A 13,845-nucleotide genomic window follows, 5' to 3' on the forward strand; every position below is an offset into this window, starting at 1 on the left:
ATCTGCCTGCCTCGGTCTCCAAAGTGTTAGGATTACAGGTGTGAGCCACCGCTCCCAGCCAAGATTGTCTTTCTTATATGGATGAAACCTGAGTTGTTTACATGTTGCTTTTTCCTTGCCACCCAGGCCATTTTCCATCGGGTTGTCAGGATACTCCTAAGAAGGGAAGTTGGAAATGCCAGATGCTCTTAATTGGCCCCTCATCAGACTGAGCTTCCTGTGGGTGGAAGCTGTATCCACAGAGCTTAGCAATGCTTTGTGTACTCGGTAGGTGTTTAGTAAGCCTTTTCGTGGACTCTGGGAATATACCCCCTTTGAAGTACAACATACACACAGTAAAGTGCAGACACCTGCAGTGAATGTACCGGTCAATGGATTCCACATGTGTCTACACAGAGGTTTACAATGGCCATCCAGAGGCCTTACAGAACTTTCCCCCAGAGGCTCCCTTGACGCAAGGGAATTTCATTGCTCTCCCTTCCATCCTGTGCAGGAAGGCTGGTTGCCAGTAAAGATTTATGAGATGCCCTGATTCATTTGCAGATAGAATCCTTTGGATGGGATAAGAGCATGTCATAGAGTAAAAGCAAGACCAGGAAGATTAAAGAAGAAAGAAATTTAAAAATGCAAATAGTGAAAAGTAAGCACAACCAATGAACTGTGTTCCTCTCTCGGCGCTCACGCAGAAGCACCGGGGCCCAAGAGATGGGGCATGGGAGGTCTCAGGATGGGTGCCCTGCCACCCCACCCACCACTGCCCTGATGCCTGCTCGTGACGCGGAGACCAAGTGGCTCTGAAATCACTGGCTTCAAAGCAGGCCAAACCTTGTTTGACATGTGCAAAGGTTCAGTCTCTTGCTTGTCAGCTCCCTGCACTCACGACCAACGTGCACGTCTGAGTCAGATCACCTGGCCACACAGGGAGGGGAGAGGGGGAGAGGAAGAAGGGGAGAGGCGGGGAGAGAGAGAGAGAGAGAGAAACAGCGAGAGACAGAGAAGAGAGAGAGGAAGCACCTTCCCCCACCGCTGCTGCTTGGCGTTTCCTCCCGTGTCAAACGAGAGGGCCCCAAATTGACCCCAGATGTTTTTTCTTCCTTTCTCAATCCAACATTTATACCAGCACGTTATTCCCAGGGTGCCCAAGACCTCTGCTATGGCTGTGTTGCTGTCCTTGCAAAGGTGCTGGGGATGGCCGGGGTGGGGGATGCCCCTGGGGGCTGAAATCCGCTGCCAGGGGAAGGGGCGCCCCGATACCACCCTCAGTGGCTGCTAGTTGGGCGACCGGTGACCCTGGTTTGAGAAAATGAAAATATCCAATCTATTTTGCCCTTAGCCTTGGCTTCCTTTGGATACGGAACCGAGGTGCGGTCCTCCACTCCGCCCTCCCCCGCCGCTGCAAGGGAAAAGAAGGTCGTTTTCCTCGGGTCCCCGGCGAGGCCCTGGAGGAGCCCGGACCCCCCAGTGGACACCGCCCAGCTCCGGGCCCCGCCCCTGCGCGAACCCGGCCGCACCCACTTCCCCCGGCGGCGCCCCCTCCGCGGCCGGTGACGTCACAAGGCACCCGGCCGCCTGCGCCCCGCGGTGCGCGCCCGGCTCCGGGACCTGCCGCCGCCGCCCCGCCCTCGGCGCCCACACCCAGGCGCGCCCCCGCGCGCGCCCTGCCCGGTCCCCGCCTGGAAGCGCCGCCGAAGATGGCGAGCCCGGCGCCGCTGGAGCACGCAGAGGAGGGATGCCCGGCTCCCGCCGCCGAGGAGCTGGCGCCGCCGCCGCCCCGGGCGCCCCCAGCAGAGCGGCCGCCCCAGGAGGAGGAAGCGCAGGAGTCTGGGGCGGCGGAGGGCGCGGGGCTGCAGGTGGAGGAGGCCGCGGGCCGGGCGGCCGCCGCAGTGACCTGGCTGCTCGGGGAGCCAGTGCTGTGGCTGGGCTGCCGCGCGGACGAGCTGCTGAGCTGGAAGAGGCCGCTGCGGAGCCTGCTCGGCTTCATCGCTGCCAACCTGCTGTTCTGGTGAGAGCTTGGGCAGGGTGGGGGCGCTCAGGAGGGCAGGTGACCTTGGGGCGCCCGGTTCCCCGGGGACCCAGTGCAGGGGGAGCCCGCGGGACAAAACACTTGTCAGCGCTGCCGCACTGTCTCGGCCTCCTGTCTCGAACAGGTAGACAGACACTCGCTGCAACTTTCCTCCGGACGCACGTCCCTGTGCGTAGTTGTCCTCCGTGTGCAGATCCAGCCTCAGAGCCAGGTGGTTGGACTGCCCGCGGGCACCTGCACCTGCAGGTGTTCCCATCGTGCTTGAAAACTTGGCCGCCCGCTTCCTAAAACTCTTAGGTCTTGACCTGCTCGCCCAAGCTTGCTGGAGCAAACATGCTTGAGCGTGCCTTGGTTCCGGCGGCCCCAGCAGGCATATCTGGACCAGATTAGGCACACGTTCAAAACGGTGCCGCGCTCATCAGTCACCTGAGATGGGCCCTGAATGATTTGTTTCTCCTTCCCCTGGAGGGTTAGGTTTACTGTCTTTACTCCCTGATGAGAAAACGGGAGGCAAACAAGCAGGTGGAGTATGCCCAGCACCCACCCCTGGGTGTGCACAGTGTGGAACGCAGGCGTATTTTTAGGCGAAGTACAGGGAGAACACACGGGGATGCTTAGCCTCTGAGCAACAGGTTCGTATCTCCAAAAAGCCAGGAGAGTGTCTGCTCCTTCGTTGAGAGTGGTGTCCTGTCATCCGTTACCACACTACTGAGGGTGGAGAAAAGCCTTCTTTGTTTCCTAAGTGTCCTCATAACAAACATGACCCACACAGGGCAGAATAAGCAGAGCTCCCGCAACAGGTGCCTTGTTACAGGGCAGAGATTTCTTAACCTTAAAGTTGAGAAATAAATAAATTGCACAAAATACACAGCCTGTCATTTTCTAAGTTAACTTGAGCAAGGCAAACATTGTCCTGCAGGTCTGTGCTAGGCCTTTTCTTAGTGTTGCTAGTTTCCTGTGTCTTTTTCCAGATAGTGCATGTTTCAGCAAATATGCCATAGTCTATGCAAATTGTGGAATACCATATGAGCTCTTCCTTTTCTTAGTATTTCTTGGTGATTGCTTCCTTGTTCTTTTTCAGCTGCTTCAGAATTCTATTGTAAGGATGTCTCAAATTACTTAACCTGTCTCCTACTAAGGCACTGATGTTTCCAAGCTTTTGCTGTTTCAGTGTTATAGCCAATGACCCTGTACATGCATCATTTTGCATACATGCAAGTATTTTGGATAACTTCCCAGAAGTGGAATTGCCGGGTCAGAGGGCGTGTACGCTTGTAATTTGGCGGATATCACCATATTGCACTTCCATCATCAATGTGTTAACTACCTGCCTGCTTTGGTACACCCTAACCAAGAATGTTTTATGAAACTTTTGATCCTGCAAATCTGATGGGTGAAAAAGACCGTCCCCAAATGATTTTCTTTTGCAATTCTCTGTGATTGAGCATTTTGTCTTATGTTTAAGAGCCACTACAGTTACCTTACTCTGCATTGTTTATAAATAACCTTTGTCTATTTGTTCAAGTAGGGCCATTGTTCTTTTCTTTATTGATTTATAGGAGCCATTTTTATAGTAAAGACTTTAGCCTCATTTCTGTAACATGAGTTGAAAATTTTTCTATGGTGTTTTCTTTAACGACAACCTATTGAAAATCATGTTTTTGCATAAAATAATTGGAAGGCATATTTGGTATTATTCAGGGGTGTTGTCTTCCATCTATTTTATTTATGACTGTTGGAGAGGACACATTGGCCAGGCGTTCAACCTCGATAGAGCCTTCTCCTTACCTGTTTTGTTTCATCTCCTGTTTGAGGCATCTGCATTCCATGCATGTATTTTCTTTGACAAAAATGACTGTCCTGTTCTTTAAATTCAGAAATACTTGTTGCTTTTCCATTATAATCCATTGAACTTATGATCCATTTATTAATGTCATTAAAATTTAGTTTTTTTCCCTTTTTTTTTTTTTTTTGACGGAGTTTTGCTCTTTTTACCCAGGCTGGAGTGTAATGGTGCGATCTCGGCTCACTGCAACCTCCGCCTCCTGGGTTTAGGCAATTCTCCTGCCTCAGCCTCCTGAGTAGCTGGGATTACAGGCACGCGCCACCATGCCCAGCTAATTTTTTGTATTTTTAGTAGAGACGGGGTTTTACCATGTTGACCAGGATGGTCTCTATCTGTTGACCTCGTGATCCACCCACTTTGGCCTTCCAAAGTGCTGGGATTACACGCGTGAGCCACCGCGCCCGACCCTTTTTCCCCTTTTTATTTGTTGCTTTGGGGTTAAAATAATTTTCAAAGACATTGCATTTTATTAAAATAATGTATTTCTTCTCAAATGATCTTAAATTATGTGATTCTCTTATATTATGATCTTAAATTATGTGTCTTAGGAACTCTAAAGCTCTGTATTTTCTATGAGAAAAACAAGAAAAAATTCAATTTTAAAACTATGGGAACCCAACCACATCTGTCTTAAGCAATGGGATGTTCTTTTCACTTTAATTGATGTCATTTCATTTTTGTGGAAATAAACTTTTAAGCCTATATTTTTGAATGATTTAGCACCTGGCATTAGCAGTGGGTTTTAGGATTTTGAATTTGACTCGAAAGCCCATTATCTGTAAGATTTTGGGCAAAAATTGTGACACAGCCATAACCAATGGGTATAACTCAAAGTTGCATGAATTAAGTGTGGTGGAAAGTTCAGGAAAGGAGAACTCATTTTGACGTGGTTTTGGGGAACAGTGGTATTGTGGATGGAAGAGATGGTGGGGTTCTTCATCAGGAGATCGCGCTTGAACCAGACTCAGTGGATGGGAATGGTTTGGGAGAACTAATCTGGTTCATAATCCACAGCATCCCAACCCTGAGGAATAAAATGAACACGTTTCAACCACAACACAGTACACAGATGTGGCAGCAGCCTGGGTCGGTAGAAAAGGTCGTGGGAGACAAGGTTGGCTAGGTGGTTTGTGGGGACATTCGTTGCCTCAGATGCTATGTTGTGTGTTTGACTTTGTTTTTTTCTGTAGACAACAGGGACCAAAAAAATACCTTGTAGCAGTGTCCAAAATATTTTAATGGATAAGTACATTGTGGTTCATTTATTTATTATGAATTGTGATCCCATATCATGATGAAAATACAGCTTTGACAACAGCATGGATGAATTTTACAAATGTAATTTTGGTTAAAAGATGCACAAAATAATATATGCTGAATGATTCAATTAAGAAGCTTTAAATGGTGCCGAAACAAACAGGTTGATTAGGTTACACACATAGGAGATTAAAAACTACAAAGAAAATAAAAGACGTTCTTGAATCAGATACATGCAGGCACACACGCACATATGCATTCTTATGGTATATTTTATGAAAAATGCTAACATATGAAAAAATGCTAAAAAATGATATTCACTGAGAACTCAGTGGAGTTTGGTAAAATATAGGTCACATAGAGCGCCTGTCTCAAAAAGCAAGGTTTCCACAACTGAAATAGATTGGGCAACAGTCCAATAGTTTTGTGGTGATGAGGGGCCTCAGATGATGTTATCTCACTCATGTCACCAATGAAGAACGTGTTTTTAGAGTTTTTCCTTCATTTAAAATTTTATTTATTTAAACATTAACTAACATAGGCTTATAGTTCAGACGTTTAAATGTACAAAAGGGTAAACATTTTGAAATCGTCTTCCCACGCCTGTCCCTGTCTACACAGTTTCCTCTCAGAAGCAACCGATGTTATACTTGTAAGCACATCCTGAAATAGAGTGAGCCCAATGTAATAGGAAATGACGGGTTTATTTTTGTTTTTAAAGGATTAACTTTTTGTGGTTTACCACCAATAAAATGCACATACTGTAAATATACAGTCAAATGTATTGTGTGTGCTTGTGTAACCACAGTGGCAGTGGAGATCTAGAATATTTCATCACCTGTAAAGACCTCTTTGCATCCCTGTCCTATCAGCACCTACCCCTGGGGACTGATCTGCTTCTGTCACTGTTGCCTAGGTTGGACTTCTCTAAAGTTTCATATAAACGATGTTATTTAGGGTGACGTCTTTTGTTTTTTGAGATGGAGTCTCACCCTGTCACCCAGGCTGGAGTGCAGTGGTGTGATCTCGGCTCACTGCAACCTCTGCCTTCCGGGTTCTAGCGATTCTTCTGCCTCAGCCTCCTGAGTAACTGGGATTACAGGCACACACCACCACACCTGGCTAATTTTGACATTTTTAGTGGAGACGAGGTTTCACCATGTTGGCCAGGGTGGTTGCAAACTCCTGACCTCAAGAGATCCGCCTGCCTCGGCCTCCCAAAGTGCATGATGTCTTTTGTATCTGGCTTTGCTTACTCAGCGTAGCTTTGTGCTTCATCCCTGGTACGTGTGTCAGTGATTTCCTGCTTTATATTGCTGGGTAGTATACTGCCTTGAGGCTGTACCACAATTTATTTATCCATTCGCTAGTTGATGTTCCTTCAGGTAATTTTCACATTTGACTATTATGAATAAAGCTATTAGAAAACATCAGGTAGAAATCTTTGTGTGAAGTGTGTTTTTGGTGAAGGAAGTGGTAAGCCCTGATGGTGGCCTTGGATTGGCACCGAATGGAGTAAAAGGTCCGTCTCCTCAGTCTTGCTGGTTGCCGTATTGAAATTTAATGGCTTATAATGCAGCTCTTCTTTTGGGCATGTTACCGCTGCAGCCTACAAAGCCTCTCTGATGTGATTTGGTTTTGAACCCCTGGTTGGAGACCATGGCATTTAGAAAAGTCCATGCATAGCCCTTTTTCCTTAGTGCCCGTGGCGATGAATGACAACAGCATTCCCTTCTATTGAGATAAATAGTAAAACTGTAAGAAAGTGATTTGCCCGAGTGGCCACACATGGGCATACCTGGCAGGAGACCTGGGCACTCTGACTTTTCAGGCTGGGCACCCGGCGGTCCCGAATGCCAGCAGGACCCATCGATAGTCTTCGGAGCACTGTCAAGTTGTTTTGAAGGTTGCAGGGTTCAACCTCCCACTTGATGTCAGGCGTTCCTTCTCCGCCAGCATGAATGGGGTGCTCCAGTTGGTGTTAGAGCCATACCTCGCAAAGTGAGGTCCTGGGCCAGCAGCACCCACATCACCAGCGTCACCTGGAGATGAAAAATCATGGGCCTCCTCCACACTCACTGAACAGGAATCTCTGTGGGTGGGTCCAAAACATCTGGGCTTTCTCCAGCTCTGCAGGTGATTGGAGACATGTTCCAGTTTGGAAACCTCTATGTTTGAGCACTTTCTGAAATTGTGAGCTATCTTCTCTATGAGACAGCAATTCCATTGCCGGGCAACACTCACTAGTCAATGTTTTCCTTACATTAAGGCCATCTCTTGATTGTCTCTGCAGCTGCCCAGGAGGTAGGTGCCTCCCCAGGACCATCCTTTGTCTGTTTCAAAATCCATTCTCTTCTTGGTTCCTGCCAAGTCTTCTCTTCCCCGGCTGAGAAATCTCGGCCTCCTCCACTCACCGTTGTGCTGTCTGGTTTGCAGATGCTTTTGGCTGGGCTTCAGTTCATCCATATTCTGCCTGGGGGGCAGCATTCCTGAGGTGGTCTGACCACTGCGTACTCTCTCCCTTCCTCCCGGACGGCATCCTTCTGGTCTCACAGCCTGAGACAGAATTTCTTTACTCCAGTTGACAGTAACTCCCTTTTACAGACACTACTGTTGCTGGTTGTTAGATTCTTAGAAATAAGTAAATATATATCATTTAGTGCTTTGTCAAAATATGGCTATATGGATAGTTATATTCAGTTACAGTCTGTCAAACTTTACTAAAGTTATGATAAAGGGTGTTCACATGTAGCATTGTATTTAAACTTTGCAGGAACACAGTGAGGTGTGTGTTGTTCCCATTTTACACAGGAGGAAACAAGAGGCCCAGAAAAGTTAGCCCCAAAGATGACATTGACCTGTACTGTTCAAAGAATGCTTGCAGTGACAGACATCGTCTACCTTTGTGCTGCGGGTTATGGTAGCCAGTAGCTTCTCGTGGCTGTTGAGCATGTGAAATGTGGCTAGTGGCACTCGGGATATCATTTTACTTTTATTTGAGTGTAAGTTTAAATAGCCACACATAACTAGTGGCAGCTGTGTTAGCACCGTCTTAGATAATAGTGCTGAAGCTGGGTAATGAAGCAGCATCCATTTTCCCTAAATTCAGTGATTTTTCTACTCCATCTCTCTAAAGAACAACAGGAGGCTGGGTGCAGTGGCTCCCCCAGCACTTTGGGAGGCCAAGGCAGGGAGATCACCTGAGGTCGGGAGTTCAAGACCAGCCTGAACAACGTGGAGAAAGCCTGTCCCTACTAAAAATACAGAATTAGCCAGGTGTGGTGGCACATGCCTGTAGTCTCAGCTACTTGGGAGACTGAGGCAGGAGAATCACTTGAACCAAAGAGGCAGAAGTTGCAGTGAGCGGAGATCGTGCCACCACACTCCAACCTGGGCAACAAGAGCGAAACTCTGTCTCAAAAAAAAAAAAAAACAAAAAAAAACAACACAACAATAGGAGACCACTAGGGCTTACTTTTTTCAATATTACAGAATTACGCTTAGTGATTTTGGCACAGAGTGAAAAAAATTATATTGTGAGAAGGTTGCTTCCGCATAAATGGGAAGGATCTTTTTAGACTGTCAGCCAGCCTGGTCCAAGTTCCTCGCCTTATCTTTGTTCTGTCTGGGTAGCCAGTACCCGTGAATGAGTGTCTGCTCCCTGCCCAGCGTGCTGCTGGGTCCAGCGGGTATACCAGAAGCTCAATGCCTGAACCTAACCCACTGGTTTAGGAGACAGAACTGATTCGGTGAATTGATGAAGAGAGTATGTCATGGTTCTGAATGGCGTGTCACGGTCTCTAGGGCTATACAGTTTAGGACAAAGTGGGGATCAGGGAGGTTTGGAATAGTTGAAAGCCTTGTGAGATTTATTGTATAAGCCTAGAAGAAAAGGTGTAACTTAAAAGTGAGGTTCATGGTGAGGGATTTCCATGTAGGACAATGCAGGAACGAACGGGCGATGAGCCTGGGATGTTTTCAGAATGGGAAGACTCTTCTGACTCACACTGAGGGTCTGCTTTGGGAATGGAGAATTAATCTTGAGTTGCTGGATCCACATGAGATCTGAAACATTGTAGATGTTAAAAAAGGTTTGGTGAAATGAGCTGGACTAGAGGATATTCCCCTATGATGAATAAGGTGGGCCTATTTAAAGACAGTGAGAGTGGGCCCGGGGCAGTGGCTCACAATTGTAATCTCACCACTTTGGGAGGCTGAGGCAGGCAGATCACTTGAGGTCAGGAGTTCAAGACCAGCCTGGCCAACATGGTGAAACCCCATCTCTACTAAAAATACAAAAATTAGCCAGGCATGGTGGCATGCACCTGTAATCCCAGTTACTTGGGAGGCTGAGGCATGAGAATCACTTGAATCTGGGAGGCGGAGGTTGCAGTGAGTTGAGATCACGTCATTGTACTCCAGCCTGGGCGACAGTGAGATTTGGTTTTGAACCCGTGGTTGGAGACCATGGCCATTTAGAAAAGTCCATGCATAGGCCTTTTGCCTTAGTGCCTGTGGCATTGCACTAGCTTCCTCGCATTACCTTCCGTTGGTATAAATAGTAAAGCTGTAGGAAAGTGACAAGAAAAAAAAAATAAAGACAGTGAGAGTGGAGTGGAGGGGAGATTTATGCGCTTGCTGGGGGAATACCCAGAGGTGAGGCTGCAAATTCAAAGGTTGGGGCCAGGTTTTGAAGAGGTTACTCTTGGACTATGCTAAGGAATTTGGATGACATCAAATAAACAGTCCCTTTCTGTCACCCCAGTATTAATAGCATCATATTCCTCTCGTTCTTTCAGGACCTCCATTTAAATATGCCACAAGTATTTCTTTCTTTCTTTCTTTTTTTTTTTTTTTTAAATTGAGACAGAGTCTCACTCTGTCTTCCAGGCTGCAGTGCAATGGCACTATCTCGGCTTACTGCAACTTCTGTCTCCTGGGTTCAAGTGATTCTCCTGCCTCAGCCTCTGGAATAGCTGGGATTACAGGCACGTGCCACCATGCCCAGCTGATTTTTGTATTTTTAGTAGAGACGGGGTTTTACCATGTTGGCCAGGCTTATCTTGAACTCCTGACCTCAGGAGATCCACCTGCTTTGGCCAGCCGAACCACCATGCCTGGCCAAAACATGCAACAAATATTTCTTGAGTGTGTACTATATGCGGATATTGTTCTAGGTGCAAGGGATTAGCAGTGGACAAACAGATAAGGTCCCTATTCTCCCAGAGCTTATATTCTAGTAGTGAAAGTGGTGGAAAAGGGAAAAAGACAATCAACAAATGTACAAAATGCTAGAAGGAGCTGGATGTTATGAAGAAAACTAAAGCAAGGACAAGGGATAGTGACAGAAGTTACTACTTTGTTGAGTGGTCATCAGTGGCCTTTCAGGAAGTGGCCTTAGCAGACACCTGAAGAGCAAGTCAGGGAACTCTGGAGTGGAGTATTCCAGGCGGAGGGAACGGCATGCCCAAAAGCCCGGGGTGGGAGTGGGCTTGGGGAGTTTGCAGAGCAGCAGGGAGGCCATTGTGGCTGGGGCTGGGTGAGCAAGGGGGAAGTGGTGTTTGTTCGGCTCGGAACTTCATGCTACACCTGTGTCGGAGGCTGCCCGTCAGCTTTCTGCCAGCCCCTCTGGATGAATTAGGGGAGCAAGAGCCCGGGGCCAGGCACCAGCTAGGACACCATTGCAGGAGCACGTGGTGGCAGAGAGGCTGAGCCAAAGTAGTGGGGGTGGGGAAGAGGAGATGGATTTGGGGTGACTCTGGAGATAAAATCGGTAGGACAGAATGATTTGGTGGGTAGGGGTAGAGAAAGGCAGGGAAGTACTTAGGCTATGGGGTAGATGAGGAGTGCCTGGTAGTGACCTTAACTAATGTAAGGGTGGCTGAGGTTGCAGCAGGCTGGGCTTGCCCAGGTTTGGGGATGTTACACTGGACGTACCTGTAGCTCACCAGGTGAATTATCCACGTGTCACTACAGTGTTAGACTGATGCTCAGGGTGCAGGTTGAGTTTGAAGTATGGAGTTGCATGTGTTAGAGTTTAGATCTTGGAGCCTTGGGAGCATGTGAAATTTCTTGGAGAGAGCTGGGGGAGAGTGTTGGGGAGACTGAATTACCGAGGTGGGTGACCAGAAAGAGCACCTTGAGAGAGAGAGAGTGGCAGCATGGGGGAGTCTCAGGAGAGGGTGGTTCTGGAGCAGCCAGTGTGGCGATCACAAATGCCATTCAGGACTTAACTTACAATTGCTCCTTGCTGGCCTTAGCTGAAGCGGTTTCTACAGGGTCCTGGTGGACCCAAATCACACCCCAAGGGGAGGAGACTCCCCTCCTTTCTCCATGGCACCACCTCCTTGCTGCAGCATTGTGGCTCAGTGGAGGACCAAGCTATCAACTCTCTACTTCTGGGCCCCTCTGTGATTTGTTTCTCAGGCTGGCTCCCAACTTGGCCAACGGAATTCAAGTAGTTTAGGAAATCTTTTCTCTCTGCCATGGTCTGAATATTTGTGTCCCCTTAAATTTCATATGTTGAGACCTTCTCCCCAGTGCATTATTTTTAAGAGGTGGAGGCTTTAGGAGGCTGATAGGTCATGAAGGGGGAGTCCTCATGAGTGGCATGAGTGGCATGAATGCCCTTATAAAAGAGGCCAGAGGTAGCTTGTTCACTCATTCTACCATGTGAGGACACAACAAGAAGGTGCCATCTGCAAAGCAGACAGTGAGCCCTTACCAGATGCCAAGCCTACCAGTGCCTTGATCTTGAACTCCCCAGCCTCTAGAATTGTAAGGCATGAGTTTCTGTTATGTATAAGCCACCTAGTTTATGGTAGTTTTGCTACAGCAATCCAAGTGGGCTAAGTACTCTTTCTCTAATGCTTGGCCTTCACCCCCATGAGATACCTTATTCTGAATGTCAGAAGCTGCATTTCACCATTGTTTCTATTTTCATTACCTCTGTAGAATCTTAACAGTCTACTCCCTCCCATTCTCGGTCCATCCTCTAGATGCCTGGAGATGCCTGGGTGGGTATTCCAAAGGACACTAGAATTTGTGGGGAAAGGGGCAATGGAGAGGCAAGATTGATGATACGGTGGGGGCCTCTGGGGAGGACCAAAGGGGCTGGGTGGGAAGGACACCCTTTCTTCTGATTCCTGGGGACCTACGGGAAGATTCCTGGGGACCCAGTGCACCTGCAGTCAAAGCGGCAACGAGTCAGATGTGTTGTCTGATTTCTCTCCGAAGGAGGATGGTAATCAGCTGCAGCTGAGGAGGTTAAGGCAGGACGAGGCACCTGCAGAGGCCAGCTGTAAGCTTTAGTGGGGAAGCACAAATGTCTGGGGGAAAATGCTAGATTGCACTTTTTTTTTGGTATTATTTATGCTTGGCCATTTCTTCAGTACAGACATTTTGTATCAGGTTCCTATATCTTCATCTTTGTCCGCATTGACCATTTTTTTCCAAGGTGCATTTTTAATGGAGTATTACTAGTTTTGGTATCGTAGTCACCCCGTACTATATTTGTTTAACAATAAATTTGTTATGGGAAATTTCCCATTTGCTAAAGATAAAATGAGTCCAAGATATCTACGTGTCATTTTGAATGTGCTTTTAGAAGCATGCAGCTGTGAAGTGTTTTCAGAGATTTTGCCAAATGATTTAGTGTCATGTTCTTTGTTTGCTGCTGATTCCAGTTTTTGGAAAGACTCATTTTTGTCTCAGGGATGAAAAAGGCAGTACCTAAGTGAAGACACATTGAGTGAGGTGTGGCCACCTTCATGCTCCTGAGTAAACCTAGAACTGGGAGAAAGAGCATGAGCCACCCTTGGGAGGCTGGCCTCCCGTCTCTTCCTAGACACTCACTGGATCTTTCACCTGAAAGATGAACTCAGATGGCAGAGGGAGCTCTCCTGAGTTGCGGCCACGTGGACTTTCTAGGTTTCTAGATAAACCATTGTAGCCATCGTGTAATGAGCCATTCTTCTTCTTCTTCTTCTTTTTTTTTTTTTTGAGATGGAGTTTCACTCTTGTTACCCAGGCTGGAGTGCAGTGGCACAATCTCGGCTCACCGCAACCTCCGCCTCCTGGGTTCAGGCAATTCTCCTGCCTCAGCCTCCTGAGTAGCTGGGACTACAGGCACGCACCACCATGCCCAGCTAATTTTTTGCATTTTTAGTAGAGACGGGTTTCACCATGTTGACCAGGATGGCCTCGATCTCTTGACCTTGTGATCCACCCGCCTCGGCCTCCCAAAGTGCTGGGATTACAGGTGTGAGCCACCGCGCCTGGCCTAGCCATTCTTCTTTTGATGATTTTGTGGCACGCTTTCTGTGGCCTTGCATAATTTCCTGCATTTCTGCAGTGATCCTTGATAATGGCAGTCACCATTTATGGGGCTCCTGCTTTGCTGAGCACTTGGTGGAGCTTCCTTATTTAATTCTCACACTATACAGCAGGTGTCATTGCTCCGTTCGGCATAGGGGATATTGGGGCTCAAGGCATTTAAGTTACTTGTCCCAAAGTAATGGTACTTGGCAGAATGGGGATTCCAACAGGTTTCTGCTTTCCCCGCCAATAAGGTAGACTGCAAGGGGAGATTGCAGGATACAGTCAGAGTGTAGTTCAATTTGACTTCTTCCCTCTGGTTCTCGAAGACAAGACTTAATTTCTTACTCAGATCAAAACATCAGCTTTCACGCGCCGAGTTTGCTATCTCCATTTGCTTTAC

At 47.6% G+C, this 13,845-nt stretch overlaps 1 protein-coding gene across 1 annotated transcript in view; it reads left to right on the plus strand.

Moving 5' to 3' along the window:
• The first annotated feature begins 1,574 nt into the window (after positions 1-1,574).
• Positions 1,575-13,845, plus strand: part of RETREG1 (reticulophagy regulator 1) — a 140,644-nt gene continuing 128,373 nt past the window's right edge. The window contains exon 1 of the mRNA XM_039470396.2: positions 1,575-2,002. Within this exon, the coding sequence (XP_039326330.2) occupies positions 1,692-2,002 (311 nt within the window). The 5' untranslated portion in view covers positions 1,575-1,691. The remainder of the gene's footprint in view (positions 2,003-13,845) is intronic.

Source organism: Saimiri boliviensis, chromosome 1 (genome assembly GCF_048565385.1).
Source record: "Saimiri boliviensis isolate mSaiBol1 chromosome 1, mSaiBol1.pri, whole genome shotgun sequence".
In the NCBI taxonomy this organism is placed as follows: domain Eukaryota; kingdom Metazoa; phylum Chordata; class Mammalia; order Primates; family Cebidae; genus Saimiri; species Saimiri boliviensis.